The sequence below is a fragment of the Cordyceps javanica genome, chromosome 1, assembly GCF_051103115.1.
Source record: "Cordyceps javanica chromosome 1, complete sequence".
Taxonomy (NCBI): Eukaryota; Fungi; Ascomycota; class Sordariomycetes; order Hypocreales; family Cordycipitaceae; genus Cordyceps; species Cordyceps javanica.
Genome location: NC_139295.1, coordinates 629159 through 644489, shown reverse-complemented (window position 1 = coordinate 644489; position 15331 = coordinate 629159). Strand labels below are relative to the sequence as shown.

Below are 15331 nucleotides of genomic sequence, written 5' to 3'. Positions count from 1 at the left end.
GAGGGCCTGGACATGGAACAGACGATACAGTGCAGTCTGGACAACACCAGTTGAGAGGGCGGGGAAGAAAACATTACAGGATAGAGTGTTTTGGGGGTTCTGTTTTGTTTTTCCTTGCTCAGTATCAAGATACAATGACCGTCGGGGCGCCATCGCCCCAGAGGCCAACAACGGACATGGCAAAGGCAAGGCCCGCGAGGCCAGCCTGAACGGTGTGGGCGCGGGATAGACCCTGAACGTGGACGCGGACGTCCTCGCCGTTGACTTGCTCGTCGAGGTCCTCCTCGCTGGCGGGCTCGCTGTGGACGTCGCCGAGGACCTCGTAGCTGGCCTCCATGTGCCGGGCGGCGCGCGCGCTCGTCTTGGCGGCCGAGCGGGGAGCAGGAGCCGCGTGTGTGGCCGGCGACGCGCGGGGGCCGGGGCCGAGGAGCAGGCGCGGGACGACGCCGCTCAAGGCGGCGAGCAGCGAGGCGTAAACGAGGTACGGGTGGCGGGCGTGGCGCGGGGCGAGGGCGTAGGCGAGGGCGAGGGGGGCGGCGGCGAGCGAGGACAGCGCGATCAACGGCGTGCGCAGCGAGGCGACGAGGTGAGTTACGGTGTCGGCGGCGGCGGCGGCCGAGGGGAGCTCGAGCAGCGCGGGGAGCGCGAGGCGGGAGACGGAGTAGGAGACGCCCTTTTCGAAGGGGGGGGAGGGAAAGAGGGGATGCGTTAGCACGGCGCAGACAAGTTGGGTCCCGTTTTTGTATTGTCTCCGGATTGAGGGGTCAATGTCGTGATGGCTTCAGCCCTCCCGGAAAGGAGGGCTGGCTTCACATGTTTGCTTTGGTATTATTGGGAACTCAATGGGAGCGGCGCGGGGGGGCAGGGGAGGAGACCTACAGTAAGCAAGCCGAGGGACACGGTCCCTACAAACTTGAAGAGAGGAACGGCCTTGAAGGCCATAATTGTCGGATTTCGGTCTTGGAGGTAATGAAATGCACGGCTATTGTTCTCTCTCTTGATGATTGAGAATTGCGCAAAGAGGATGAGGCGAGAGAGTCGACACGCTGGGAGGGAGGAAGAGAAGAGAGAGAGGCAAAGGTAGGCCGCCAGTGACAGCCGATGGATATGGGATGACGTTTGTACCTACAAACCCCCAAGGCAGTGAGTGGGTGACGGGGAAGAAAATGGTCGCCTACAGTGGATGAAAGCGCTGTAAAGCCACTAAAAGGAGCTCAAAAAGCCCAAACAGCCCATTCTGGTGAGGGGAAACGAGCCTATTTTTTTCTGCCTGACTTTCTTCTACTTTGCTGGGCCCTTTTTCCCCACTTGGGCGGTCGAGCGCCGACTAGTAATTTTCCCTCCAAAAACTTTTGTGTCCATCTCTCTGTCTGTCTCCTTCACCTCGCAAGCTACGATCCTGGCAAGACGATATATTTGACTGCACCGCACCCATCACCTAGCCTATAGCGTGGAATCTCCCCAGGAGCCATGCCGGCGCAATGGGCGGTATTTCCCACTCGCCTAATCAGCCTTGCCATCCCGCTGGACTCTTCTCTCCCGTCTCCCGTGAACTCTCGTGACATGACCATCTCGACCGATTCGAGGAAAAAAACAATCGCCATACTTCCTCCAAATCCCCCAAACGGTACGTGGTTTCTCTGCAAAAATCCCATCCCTTTTTTGTTTCCTTCTGAACACGAAAATCTCCAAATGATGATTCGTTCGATATTTCTTATAATATCAACACCCTCTATATCTTCAGGAAGAGCCGTCTGAGACTGCCCGTTTGCGCGCGCGGCCGACTAGGGTTGCCAGTTCCCGCGGATTCCCCATCTCCCCTCTGCTTTTTTTGTGCTTGGGTCTTGCTCGCCGCTTCTCGTCACAGAGAAGGAGTGCTGAGTGGCCTCTATGCACTGAAAGGGGCGAGGGGTGATACCTTTTCTATGGTTTCCGTCTTTTTATAAGGGGCTGGCCCGTCTAGCCGCCGCCGGGGGTCGTGGTGCTTATAAATTGGGTTTCTGAAAGAGATTTTCTTGCTTGTTTTTTGGGGAGCAAGGCATAGATTCATGGCCATCCTCGAGGGGACTCTGTGACTCTGCTGCTTAAGCTACCAAGAAACTCTTCATTCGCTTCACGTTCAACTGTTTGCGGACTTCCAGATGACATGTGCTAACAGTCATGGCAGTAATCTTCCCGAGAGGCGACCGATCACAAGCTTTGTGCCCAAAGGTATTCCTAGCTCTAACTACAACAGTCCAGTACCGGTATAGCCTGACCGCGTTTATTATCTATTTCAATATACATCATTGCTACATTTATTGTAATTCCCAAGGTCTCGTTCATCATACAGCCATAGTGAGCACTTATAGCCAGTCTATTTCACTGTCTGAGTCGTCCACGACTCGCTCTCGCCTCCGCCCAGCCCGTCGTATTACCACGTCGCTGGTCGGTGGCTTGTCTTTGCCTATCGATCCCACGATCGAGTCCAGCTCTGGTACGCCCTCGCTCTCCTGCGTCGCGTTAAAGGATGTAGGCTCGTAGAAGGGCTTGGCTCTCGTGGCAACGCCTCGAGGCGTCACTTGGTCCATTGAAATTGGCGATGTTGGTTGTGAGTTTCTCATGCTCGACGTCGGCGCATTGTCAGATACGACAAAGCCCTCCAGATCTCCACCGCTGTCTGAACCATCCGTGTGCAGGACATCGCTGGTCCTGTCACAGTCGTCGCCTACTTCTTCCAGGTTGACGGCCGTTCTTCCCTCCGCGTTCTTCTTATTCGTCTTCTTGGCTCCTTTCCTGGTCAATTTTTGCTTTTTTCTCCGGGGGCCGTCGTCATCTGTATCGGCTTCGGCCGCCATATCCTCCAATGCCGCCTTCGCAGCCGTGCGTCGCACCTCGACAAGATTGGGAAGGCTTTCTGTCGAAACAACTGAGTCTCGCCTTCCATTGTGTGGTCCCGTGCCTGGTTCTTCATCTTCAGCATCCGACTCTCCGTCCGACGCCACAAATCGGCGCACCGGAATCTCTTGGTACGCACTCGTATCCTTGTTGCGGCATGCTCGGACCAACTTGCTTGGGTCGGTGCTCATTGCATTCAGCATCTTGACAAAGCGCTTTGTTTGCGAACCATGCTTGAGCAAGCACCATGGCCCGAGCCGCCGTTGCAATTGAGGGTGTGCAGTCATGCTAAGCAGATCCGTTTCCTCAAACCTGCTGTGATTGAAAGGCAAGTCACGATACGAGCGATTGAGCTCCCGAAGTTGCTCTCCGCTAAGCACCACACTATCCAAGTCCGGCACTTTACTCAAGTCTTCAAGTTCGGGATTCCGCTTCGGTTCAGCTGTCTTGGTCTTCTTGTCCGCATGCTTTAAGAAATCCGTCACTTTTCGAAAACCGGTCTCGACACCGTCAGGCATGTGAAACTTTTTCGGCGCCTTCTTCTTTCCTGCTACAGCTCGCCGCTTCTTTGGCTCTGGCAGCGATGTGTCTTGCGTGTTCTCCACAGGGATATCAACATGCCTCTTATCCACCTCTGGTCGTATGCTGCGAGGAACAATACGAGTAGACAAGTCGAAGCGAAAATTGAAGCGGCTGCCCTCACAAATCAAAGTCTGCATCTTTTCGTAGTTGTCTTTAGATTTGGCAAACTGGTCCTCCTCTTTGCCTCGCATCAATAGCAGCACAATTCTGCCTGCTCGTTTGCGTCCAGTTCGTCCCATGCGCTGCAGCATGCGAATGGGAGATGCTGAGGCGTCGTAGCAGACAATGAGATCCACCTGCCCAATGTCCAACCCTTCTTCACCGATGGAAGTGGCGACAAGCACATTGAATTGGCCGTTGCGGAACTTTTCGATTGTCTGAATCTGTTGTGCCTGTTTCATTCCCTCACCGCGCTTGCCATCCGCTTGCCCGACAAAGATACTAGCCTTTACCAGCGGTTGATGCATATTCAGTATGCGTACAATCTCTTCTGCAGAGTCTCTGTATTCGCTGAACACAATCACGCGCGTGCCAGAATCTTCTCCTCGATCCATAAAATGGTTCAAGACCGTGTCGGCCAAGGCCGTTTGCTTGGGATGCCCGACAAATCCGTCTCGTTTCATCCAGCTGGCAATTTTGTTCATCATGTCTTGAAAGCTTGGGTGTTCTATAAGTTGCCGCTTGTATTTAGAACCCTTCTGGCCTTTCTCCTCCTGTTCGCTTCGAAAGTCCACTATATTGTCATAGAATGGTTTGATACCATGAAAGTTCAAAAGTTTGATTGAATGTGCCAGACTCGTGAGGACGCTGAAAATGGCGCGCATCATGAATTGAACGCCTTGATTGGCGTGCCTGCCTCGTGTCGAGAACCATTCTTTTTGGGATTGCAATAAGCCAAACGCCGATATAGACATTGGCGTTCTTCCATACCAAATATTTTGCGCGCTCAGTTTATCCAATAGTGGCTTGAGGGCCTCTGAAAACAATTCTCCAATCAGGTTGATTTCATCCGAAGGATCAAGTACCACCTGCTCGATGTTCCTGTCATGGACATATTGACGGATGTCAATAGAGTCCTCTGTGCGGATTTCGCAGTGCGATATTCCAAGGTTGTCGATGATCTCCTGTACGGTTTCGATTTTGGAACCTGGAGTGGCTGTCAAGGCGAGAACTCGAAAGCTTTTTGAAAATCGTCGAATCAACTTGGCGACTTTGGCATATGCGTACTCTCCCACGGCACGATGAGCCTCGTCGATGACGATGAGACAGATACTTTTTGGGTCTGCATATCCGTGCGATAAGTCATTGAGTAGTGTCTGTGGTGTCATGAAAAATACTCTTCTCTTCTCCCATTCCTCTTCACGCAGAACAGGCTGGACATCGCCTGTAAGCAATGTAGTGTCTGATCGTGGTATACCAGCGATACTGTAGCAGGCGTCGATTTGCTGAGCAACCAAGGGTTTTGTTGGGGCAACAAAAACGATTTTGCCCCTCTTTGTCCATCGATAAAAATTGAGCATAACTGTCGCTGCAATAAATGTCTTTCCGAGACCAGTTGGGAGCGCAACCAAAGTGTTGTTGAACAAGCTATTTTTCACAATACTAAATTGGTAGTCTCGGATAGCTCCCAGGTTTGTGGGATAAACCCACGTTTCCATAGCTTCCTTGTCCAGTTCATGATGGCTCGCCTCTTCCCGAGGCAGGTCCGCGCGAAAGACCCTGGTAACATTAGACTCTTGTGGCTGGCTACTGGCGTCGCTGAGTGGCTTTCCGAAGAGGGTTGTTTGTCTATAGACTCCAGATCCAGATCTCTGGAAGCCCATACGCGGTGCAGGCTGGCCTGCATCCGCCCGAAACTGTGTCGGCGGTGGTTCGGGCGAAGAAAAGGCATCATCCGGTATGCCCTGTAGCTCTTGGGTCACATTTTGATTCACCGATTGACCTTTTCCGACAGTGTTTCCATTCGATGAAGTGAAAGACTGGTTCAATCGGGTACTAGATGATGAAACCTGGTCAAAGGCGGTATTAAAGTCCTCGTCAGCTATATCGTCGTCAAACTCGTCCGAGCTCATGGCAACCGGTCTGTTTGTGCTACGGCGCACAGCACTCAATTCTGTCTCCAGTCACTAAGTCGAGCGCATAGTCAACACTTTTCACATTATAGATCGCCACTCTTGTTTTTTCCGCTGTCAAACGGGAGAATGAGCCCTTATAGCTGAGCTTAGCTTGATGCGTATCAGTCGCCCATCAACGCGCTCCGGATCGCGTTTGGAAAAGTGCAACGCGAAATCAGTACCACATCACGTGACTCACCCCAGGCTCGTTTCATTTGACCGAGTTGCTGGCGTCAGTGGCGCGCTGTGATAAGCAAAACAGCGTTCAAGATTATATTTAGGAAAGCTGCAAGAAGCTCTCTACAATGCATTATTCCGACTCATTTGGCTGAGTCATTGTGTGCTATTATTTGGCCTCCAGCTTGCAGTTGTATTAGGCAGCGAGCCAATGTTGCCGCCTAGATGCGGAAGTGGGGCATCAATAAAAATAACTTGCTACGCTCGGCATCTTCCACTGGCCTCTTTCTTCATCCTTGTTCACTCCGTCTCTTTCATACGGCTTTGTCGCCAGGCCCAAACAGGCCTTTTACACTTCAGTTGCACTACTCCAGCAAATACTATATATACCTTGCAATTCCGACAAAGATCAGGCCTCTCGGAATAGCCTTGACAAGCCGAGCCGATTCTACCACTCGTCAACATCAACACCTTTACGAACCCTACGACATTGAACACACAACTCTGCACTCCTCCAGCACCGGGTGACTCGCGGCACTCCCACATAAACGGGAACGATCATCCCGCCTGTGGTACGATCAGTCAGTCTTTGGCCTTCCGATAATTACGGTGCTAAAGCGCCTGTCGAGCCCTCCTCATTCTCTCTCCAACGGTCAATAGCCCGCGTGCCAGCCCAACCACCTCACATCTACCTACAACAACTATGGCTCCACGTGGTGCTCGCAGTGGCGGCGCTCAGCCGTCACGCGGGTCAAAAGCGACTTCTATGAAGTCTCAAGCTGGCTCTCGAGGTGGTATCCAAAAGAAGAGAGCCGGCGCTACCAAGATTGACGGAGATGGGGATCTCGACATGGACAGCGCTGGTCGGCGGTCTGCGAAGTCTGCCGGTACACAACCTGGTGGCGGACAATCGAAACCCAATACGAGATCTTCCACCACTAAGACCACCCGTGGCACTTCCAAGGTGGCACAGAATGTCCTGAAACACCTAACCAATGGAACTATTGGTGATGGTGCATCTCGTGTTACTAGAGGAAGACCCAAGTCCAACCTGTCCTACCTTAGGGTCCATGGCCTCAAACAGAGCAAGGCCTCTAGCAACCCCGATGGTGGTGTCAAGGATCTACTCAGCTTTCTGGAAAGGAAAGCCACTTCATTTACCAGTGGACGCCAGCGACGAAATATCATGATTAAGAAGGTATGTAATTATATTGACCACGTTTCAGGACGCATCGATATTCAGCAACTACCCCGGATGGCTATTTTTCAAGCCAGGCGCTCAGCGCAAGAGATACTGTTTTCAGCGTGCTGCAAACCGCTTCAATTGAATGCCCCGAAATCTTTTCCTGGGAGCGACTACTTACTGACGTAATCCAGTCACATCTTGCTGGAGATTACCTATTCATAGGCGCCAGCAAAGACGATGCGGACGAACTAATCAAGCTCAACACTTTCACCTTTGCCGGTGTACCGCTGGAAATTGTTGAGTCGACTGAAGGACTCGGACAGCCTAACAAGGCGACAGAATCGAAGGAAACGCAAGAGCTTCGCGCCAAATTGCAGTCGATTCTTGGCTCGAGATACTTCCAGGACAACAAGCTGCTCAAGCTCGACGCTTTGTCTACAGATGCAGAACTTGTCCAGCTCGGCATGTTTGAGAATCGCGAACGAGCTCTCAAGACTTTCAAGGGTCTGATGGTCATATGTGATGATCTTTTCAAAACGGCTCAAGAGAAACGCGACGCCATCGAAAGCATAAGCGTGGCTAGCAACGGCATTGACGATGTTGCACAGGTGGAAAACGTCGCAAACACCTTCCCGCAGCTCAAGAATCTTGATATGAGCGGCAATCAGATTGCGAACATGAAGGCAATGGAGCGCTGGAAGGGCAAATTCAAGGAGCTCAAGACGCTCTATATGGCCGGTAACCCCATAGAAGCTGCCGATCCGACCTATCAGAACACTCTGCTAGAGTGGTTTCCCAAGCTTCAGGACATCAACGGTGTTGAGCTGCGTACCGCAGCCCAGATTGCTGAACGTGAGGAAGCGCTTAAGCCCAAGCCTATCCCACAAAGTGGCCCAGACTTCAGAGATGTAAATGGCATCGGCGAGAAATTTTTGTTGGAATTTTTTGGGGCCTACGATAAAGATCGTCAAGGTCTCATTGCTAGACTGTACGACGAGGCGAGCCAGTTTTCTCTTGCGGTTGACACCAACTCGGTTAGAGATGAGAGTGCACCAGCTCCCCTGCCATGGGCCGCATACTTGAAGTTTTCACGGAACCTCGTCAAGATCACACATCAAAACGCCAGAGCCACGCGACTTTTCAGGGGAGCAAGCGGCATCTATGACTTGTGGAAAATTCTGCCCTTGACCCAGCATCCCAACATCAAGACAGATCTGAACAAGTACATTATGGACTGCCATCCTCTTCCGGGCCTCGTTGACCCATCGGGACAGAATCCCCTCGGAGTAGATGGTCTTATCATCACGGTCCATGGCGAATTCGACGAGTATGACCAGAAGAGTGCCACGACGGGCAAGAGAAGCTTCTCGCGCACATTTGTGCTTGGGCCTGGCCAGCCGGCAAGGGGTGGAATCCGTGTCGTCAGCGACATCCTTTCGCTTCGCGCATGGAATGCCCTACCAAACGTTTTCAGCGCCGATGTTGCAGCACCGGCTGCTCCGGTTACCCAGGTATCAGATCAACGGTCAGCCATGATCACTGAGCTTTGTAAACAAACTGGCATGACGCCCCAGTACTCCGAGATGTGCCTGACGCAGGTGGAATTTGTGTTTGAAAAGGCGCTTGCTATTTTCAACGAAAAGAAGGTGTGTATATTCGACTTTTGATAGGGTTGGGAGTAATTGCTAATTGAATTTATAGGCACAACTTCCGCCTGAGGCTTTTGCTGCTCCTGGGCAGTAAACTGCAGGATGGGGAAGAATGTATGCAGATGGGAGGATATCGGAGGAACTAGGAGAATCAAATGATTTGAAGCAGGAGCGGTACCATGTCTTTCTTATTGACGTTCTTAGTTTATTGAACCGGTGGCATACTGTATGATACCTGGAGAGGCGAGGCGTTATGGACTGTTGCATTCAATACGAGATCAATTCACTTGTACAAAAGTCAGATGTGTGAGGATCGCCGCGGCGATTTCGCTCCACTGCTTCGCTGAAGGCATCTTGCATGTAGCAACGTGAAACATGGCTCGTGTGGGTGGCATCTTCCAGTCTGCTTTTTTTTTTCGTGTTGTGGTAGAGACTTGGCCTCTACTAATTGTAATCGCAAAGTGCAAGTAACGGTATGGGACGAAGCTTTTTCCTATATTCGGGTGCTATCACTTAGATGTGACTAGATAGACAACGATTGGTTGAAAAGAAGAAGGAAAAAAGAAAAATAGCGATGGAATAGAAACGGCCGATCCCATGAGCATCATGGGCTTTTTGATTCATCGTATTACAGTTTGCAATGCCGCAAGTGAGTCTTGTTATAATTCTGGCAGAGTCTAGGGTAGTCAGTGGCTTAGGTCTGGATCGCTCCAGACTGCTTTTTGCCCTCCTCTTTTTCACTTCCAATACTGCTGAAGAAGAAAAAAAAAAGATGTCCGCAAAGCAATAGCATATAAAAAAGAAGCAAACGAAAAGAAAAAAACAGTTCCTTTCCATTTTATTCGGATTCATATGAGTTTTATTTAGTTATTGAATTCATTTCCTTCTTATCAACTTTCGTGGGTTTCTTCATGACTGTAGAAGCGCAAAGGTGGTATCGGGGGATGGGGGACGGGGAGCCGTGCGCGTCTGCGAACGAGCTTCTCTCTCTCCATCTCCCTGTCTTTCCCCCCTCGTCTCGCGCAGGGGAGGGAAGGGGGAAAAGAGGACTCAAAGAAGGAGGACGAGGTTGGGCGGTATGCCAGGGAGAAAGACTGAAAGAAAAGAGAGATGGCTCGACAAAGAAAGTCATGCTGGCACTGTCGCTTTTCTTTTTTTCTTTCCAAAACCCGCTTTTGCACTCGGCCCCCTTTCCTTGGCTTTTTCTTTTTCACTTTTTTTCTTCTGCCCTTGTTTGTTTCTTTTTTTTTCTTTTTATATTCTTTTTTCATCTTTTTTTTTCTGCAGTTCTGTCTGGGTCATGTAAAAAAACGAAACAAAAACAAAGCAAAGCAAACAACATGCACAATAGGCCGTGTTCCATCTGCCGCACCAAGTAGCTGGGTGGCCTAAATCGCCGTTGTCGCCAAGTGAAGGATTCCTCTCTTATGACATGTCGATGGCGGGAAAGGCTCGACTGTGGCTCTACATAATCCCGTATTACGATGTTTTGTGAAATGGATTATAGAGAGGTTGGGGAGGGGGGGGGGGTGTAGCTCGTGATGATGAGTATACTGGTATAACAACAACAACATGCTGCTCCCTTGCCAGAGGCAGGACCAAGCAACTATATCGGCGGTTATACGTTTAAAATTTCAGGACGGCAACCCCCCCCTTCGGAGCGGATGTCACTGTATAGGTAATCAGGACAACGTCGTAATCAATGTGCTTCATGCGGTGGGGCTACCAACGAGGGGAGAATATCTTCTGGAAAAGGAGCAATGTCCAAAGCTACGGTGCAGGTAGCAAAGAACGGCTCCTCTCGTCTTCGTCTTGCTCCTTGCAAATTTCTTTTCCTCAGTCGTTTGACCGCCTCCATTCGGCACAGTCGGCGAGCGAGTTGCATTGGATGGGGTGTTCGAAAGCGACATGCTTGTGTGTACCTGTAGATACCGCCCCCCCGGCGCTGGCTCTGAGGCAAAGCGCATGCAGGGACAACAAGGCACATATACCCCCCTCTTGTTTCCATGAACCGTGCTGCCTCTATTTCGGGGAGACACCTTTGTTCGAGAATGGAAACGTGCTGAAGAAGGATGAATCTCCAAGAACCCCCTTCTTCAACAGTGCTTGCTCTATAGTGAACGGGCGTCTATACCTATCCACACTTGTGCGGCGACTTTCTATCTTTTCTCTATCATCTCGCCGCACCGCTAAAAGACTCCCGACGTCGTCTAACATGTGCCCAATGTTTCAGTTTTGGGAAAATATCGGGTGATGAGCTTGCTGGCGTAAATTGCGCACCACGCATCGTACATCACACGCATCGTACATCACACGCATCCACGGAACACAGCGGCAACGCTGCCCTAAGGGGGCCTGAATGTTGCTCAGATTTGCCCATGTGCGAGATTAGGTAGTCGGGTAGCGTTGGCCCGTTGGGCACTTGATGCATCTTCGAGCATCCATCATCCTGGGAGGACGACCGGAGCCCACCGGCCAAGACAGGGGGAACAATCGCGACCGACAAGCCTGGTGTTGGGTCTCGATGCCGCTGCTTGAGCTTATGAGCAGCAATGTGCGCGGCCATGCGCCGGGTCGAACCCCCGAGGTCACGCCAATTGGCTACCACGTTTGATGAGATGTGATGTTGTGAACGAGAGATGCGGTGGCCCGTAGCGCAGGCAAAGTACGGCAAGTCACAGAGTAGGCCGGTTGTGCCAAGGACAAGTCCCACGGCCAAGAGCATACGAAGTACGAGACTAGGGATGGCAAGACGGTTGGCCATTATTGTGTGCGGTGAGCCGTGGGCTTGCAATACCAGATGTATACGGATACGGAGTATCCAATTACTACTGATAGCATATGTCAATTGTCTAGGGAGACGAGGAGCCGTGAACCTGGGGCCGCACAGCTTGCGTGGATACTCGACGGCGAAGACGGTATATCAGCCATGCTCGTGTCAAACAGTAGCCGAGGCGGCCCTTTGCACCGGTACACGTAATTACTCGTCGTGAGAAGCATCGCGGTTGCAACCCCCCCATTTGTTCGATGGGCTGTGCCTGTGACTTGGAGCGAAGCGTGGAGACAAAGCCCGATCCGTTCTCGACCTGTCTACCCAGTACAGCGGTGCTGGGCATGCACGTCAACCAGCAAAAGAGGTTTCCAACGTCTCGGGACCACAGAAGAGTGGGCAGCGTCGAGATTTGGCCAGACGTCAACCCACCCTGTTCTCCGCGCCGCGCACGTCCAACAATGGCGTCCGATATGGGCAAGCGTGCCAAGGCGTCGCTACCAGTATACGTACTCAGTACCAGTACCAGTAGTTAGGTTATGGAGCCAGCAAGGTTAGGAAGACGAAAGGGCTAAATCAACGAGTTCATGAAACAGACCGAGACAGCTTGAAATCAAGAGGAAAAAAAGAACGAAAGATCTTGCAAGCTGCTGGTCACTGACAGTACAGACTGTGTTAGTTGCGGCAGTCGAGAAGGCGACCACGTTAGTTGGAGAGCTCGACCTACTTACTGAGACTTCATATGTCGGTGGTTTTTGATAGCAAAAGGAATACCAGGCAGGGCCGGTTGGCTTTTAGCGCGTTTCATACTGATGAGCTTGGCGGGGCGTTTGCCGGGGAGGGGGGTGGACGAAGCAGACGCGGTGGACGAGGTGGACGAGGTGGATGAAAGTGCTCAAGGAATTGAGGGGATGAGCTTCTTGCGGCAGTGTAAAATAGAGATGGGCAAATGGGCAACGAGATGTTGCATGATCGGCCAGTGGCTTGTAGGGGTACCCTTTTCGAACTCGAGATACTTACTTGCGCACCTTGGCACCCTGGGAGAAGCCCTGCAATGACGCCAGTCGTAATTTCGTTTTTCGTCGACATGAGGGAGACTGCGAAGGTTTGGTTCGGTTCTGATGGGCTCGATTCTCCGATTGTGTGATTTTCATGTACTGGTAGGTTCGAGCCATGGGTACGCGGTCGGCCGAGAGGAACAGCAGATGGATTATTGATCGCGTTCCCTTGTCTCGAAGGATTTGCTGTTTACACCTACCGTTGGGCTGAGTAGTATTTGCTGCAGCGCAGCGGCAGAGAATGTCTCGTCTTGGTCATACTACTGTGCCGCAGCAGCAGCACGCAGCAGCAGCAGGTAGAAAGTAGCAGCAGGCTTCCCTCCATGTATGTACATTATATTCGTGGACGGATAGTCTTTTGTACCAGTAACCGTCAACTCGCCCATGGTGGTCTCGTTTGCTGCATGTCTCTGATGCTGTGGTCCGAGCGCTACCTGGCAGACTGATGCGCGCAGAACAGGTTATACTGAGTACGTAGGTAGACTGGTAGGTTATGCGCACATGGTGACATGGTGAGTACTGGTACTATCACGCCTCATGCATGGTTTATACATACATACGTACCATACGCATGCCACCAATGCAAGCCAAGGGAGGGCCGGAGGGGTGGCATACACAACTAGCTCACAACACCCTCCAGACGAATGAGCGGGTCACTGCCGAGCACAAAAAAAAAGGAGACAGTACTCGGTATGTTGGGAGGAGAGACTATGGGATTTGCCATGTTTGAAAAAAAAAAAGTGAACAGAATTTTTTTTTTTTTAGAGCAATGCTCCGAAGTGACTTGGACTACATATCAGTAATTTCCAATAAATGAGTGACGATTGGGAATTTGGATGCCAATATCCTGCATCCATGGTGCGGTTGGTGTGTGTGGCCGGCGCGCGGCTCCAATTTTGTGCAAGGGCGGTGTTTGTGCACACTGGAATTGTGCGTTGAGCGCTATCGAGTGGCTGGCTATGTATGTATCCACATTCTCCAGCTCAGCCAGCCAATGCCTGCCCGGATCGGTCCAAACCACCACAGTCTGAACTGATTGAACAATGGAATTGTCATTTTGCCCATCTGTCCTTGATGCACAGCCACACTTTTCAAGCACTTCTTTGCCTTTTCTTTTCTCTCTCTCACTTTTCCTTCTGGAATCTCGATTCGTATCTATGCGTGCCTTGTCCTATATCGATTTGTTTAGTATTTCATTCCTTTATTCATTTTATTTAACCACACATCTCCGCATCTCGTGTTCAGATGCCGACCGTCCGTGTACTGAGTACACGTACGAAGCTCTCACTCTCGGCTCACCTACTCAGTATGCATGCATCTACGAATACTGGTAGCTTCTACGGATAAGTATCCCCTCTTTCCTGGGAATACATCCTACTGGTGGTAAATAACCGCCTGCTACTGCAAGTCGCATGGCGCCCGTCTTGCATTCGACGTCACTCACTGGCTAGCCCAACTCCAGCGCGTCTACTTTTGGTTAATGCCGTGTGCTAGTAGAATTAGCTCCAGGAACCGGGGGTGAGCGGGTGAGCATGACGAACCAGAAGCTCCCTTTGGACGGATGGACGGAAAGGTTGCAGCCAGGAACCCTACCAGTCTCTGCCAATCGCTGCCAATCTCTGCCAGTCAGTCCACACACACCGTCACCACCACCACCGCCAGTATTACATTGACCCCCTCTCAAGAACTGGCCCCTGAAACCAGCCACGCACACAGATGCAAGAATGGCAAGCCTTGCACGCGCTCTACTGAGTATCAGTATATGCATCTTGTTCTGTGCTGTGCAGCTCGCTCCGGTGGGATGCCACCGCCGCCGCTCCGAAAGTCACCTTGCTCCCTACAGCTTATAAGGCAGGTATATAGGTAGGTAGGCATCCCTGTGACCCTGTCCTCTCCACCGGAACCTCCAACACGCCATGCCAAGCGTGCAGCCAATGTACAGCACGAGATGAGTGGATGGCACCTTGACCAGGTGGCCTGGTGAACACTGAGCAGCCAGCAGCTTGACCAGCAGGCTGGCAAAGGCTGGCATCTGGCCAAGTTGCACAACTGATATACCAACCAGTATTGATAAACAAAGGATTGCGGGACACAAGTATCGAGTCCTGTAACCTGATCGAAAGGAGTCGTACTTGCCTGTAAGTACTTCCCAAATCTGTACTCGGTCGCCGTCTCCTGTTGTCTCCTTTCGCCTCGTCTTGAGCTCGACCTGCCAATTCCTATACTTACTTACCGTCTGACGCTCAACCTGCCGCGGTCTGGTTGGCCAATGCCGCCCCAGCGCCACGAAAACCCTTTTTTAGCGTCCCCTCGTTCCCTCCCCAATCCCCTGAACGGCCCTTTGGCCTGGCCCCACGATATGCAGAGCAAAGGGCTCTTGGGCGCGCGCAATGAGCGTCAATGCCGAACAAACTCGCCCCAATCCTAATGCTTCTCGCTGTCACTTCTTTCTTCGTCTTCTCTTTAAGATTGTCTGTGCACTGGCGTCGCGTGGTAGACAATGGACGTGCCCGGACAGACTTTTGAGCGTAGCAACATGGCGATTGATGGGTGGAAAAGGGGGGAGGGGGAATTGCCCAGCCCTGTGCTTTGCGTACCAACAGACCCTTATAGTACAGATTTCCTAGGTACCTACTGAGTAGATACCTGTCTGCCTACCTACCCTACCTAAGCACCTACCTCCTACGTAGATACATGCCGACACAGTAGCACCTATCCGTACTTATGCAGGGTACCAGGATATTTTGATAATGACCAGCATCTACTTAATAGGTAGTGCTAGATACTCCGTACTGGCACAAAAGCAATCAAGAGCCACAGAAGCCACCCCCCTACCAGGCTCCGAGGTACTCCTGTGGCTGCCAGTCTCCCTGCTTGCCTGCCTCCCAGCGGCACAGCTTTAGGCTAAAATGGTACCT

At 51.6% G+C, this 15331-nt stretch overlaps 3 protein-coding genes across 3 annotated transcripts; 1 reads left to right on the top strand and 2 right to left on the bottom strand.

The window, feature by feature from the left end:
- Positions 1-124: 124 nt before the first annotated feature.
- On the bottom strand, positions 125-942 carry V2A60_000194 (uncharacterized protein; the record flags this gene model as incomplete). Its single annotated transcript, XM_083251565.1, has 2 exons — positions 125-673; positions 880-942. The coding sequence occupies 2 exons, from the start codon at positions 940-942 to the stop codon at positions 125-127; spliced, it is 612 nt and encodes a 203-aa protein (XP_083107691.1).
- A 1403-nt stretch (positions 943-2345) lies between these two features.
- Positions 2346-5531, bottom strand: V2A60_000193 (3'-5' DNA helicase; the record flags this gene model as incomplete). Its single annotated transcript, XM_083251564.1, has 1 exon — positions 2346-5531. The coding sequence occupies one exon, from the start codon at positions 5529-5531 to the stop codon at positions 2346-2348; it is 3186 nt and encodes a 1061-aa protein (XP_083107690.1).
- A 922-nt stretch (positions 5532-6453) lies between these two features.
- V2A60_000192 (uncharacterized protein) lies at positions 6454-8679 on the top strand (the record flags this gene model as incomplete). The annotated part of the gene is made up of 3 exons (XM_083251563.1): positions 6454-6948; positions 7128-8582; positions 8638-8679. 3 exons carry the CDS (start codon positions 6454-6456, stop codon positions 8677-8679), a joined length of 1992 nt encoding a protein of 663 aa, XP_083107689.1.
- Between the last annotated feature and the right edge of the window lie 6652 nt (positions 8680-15331).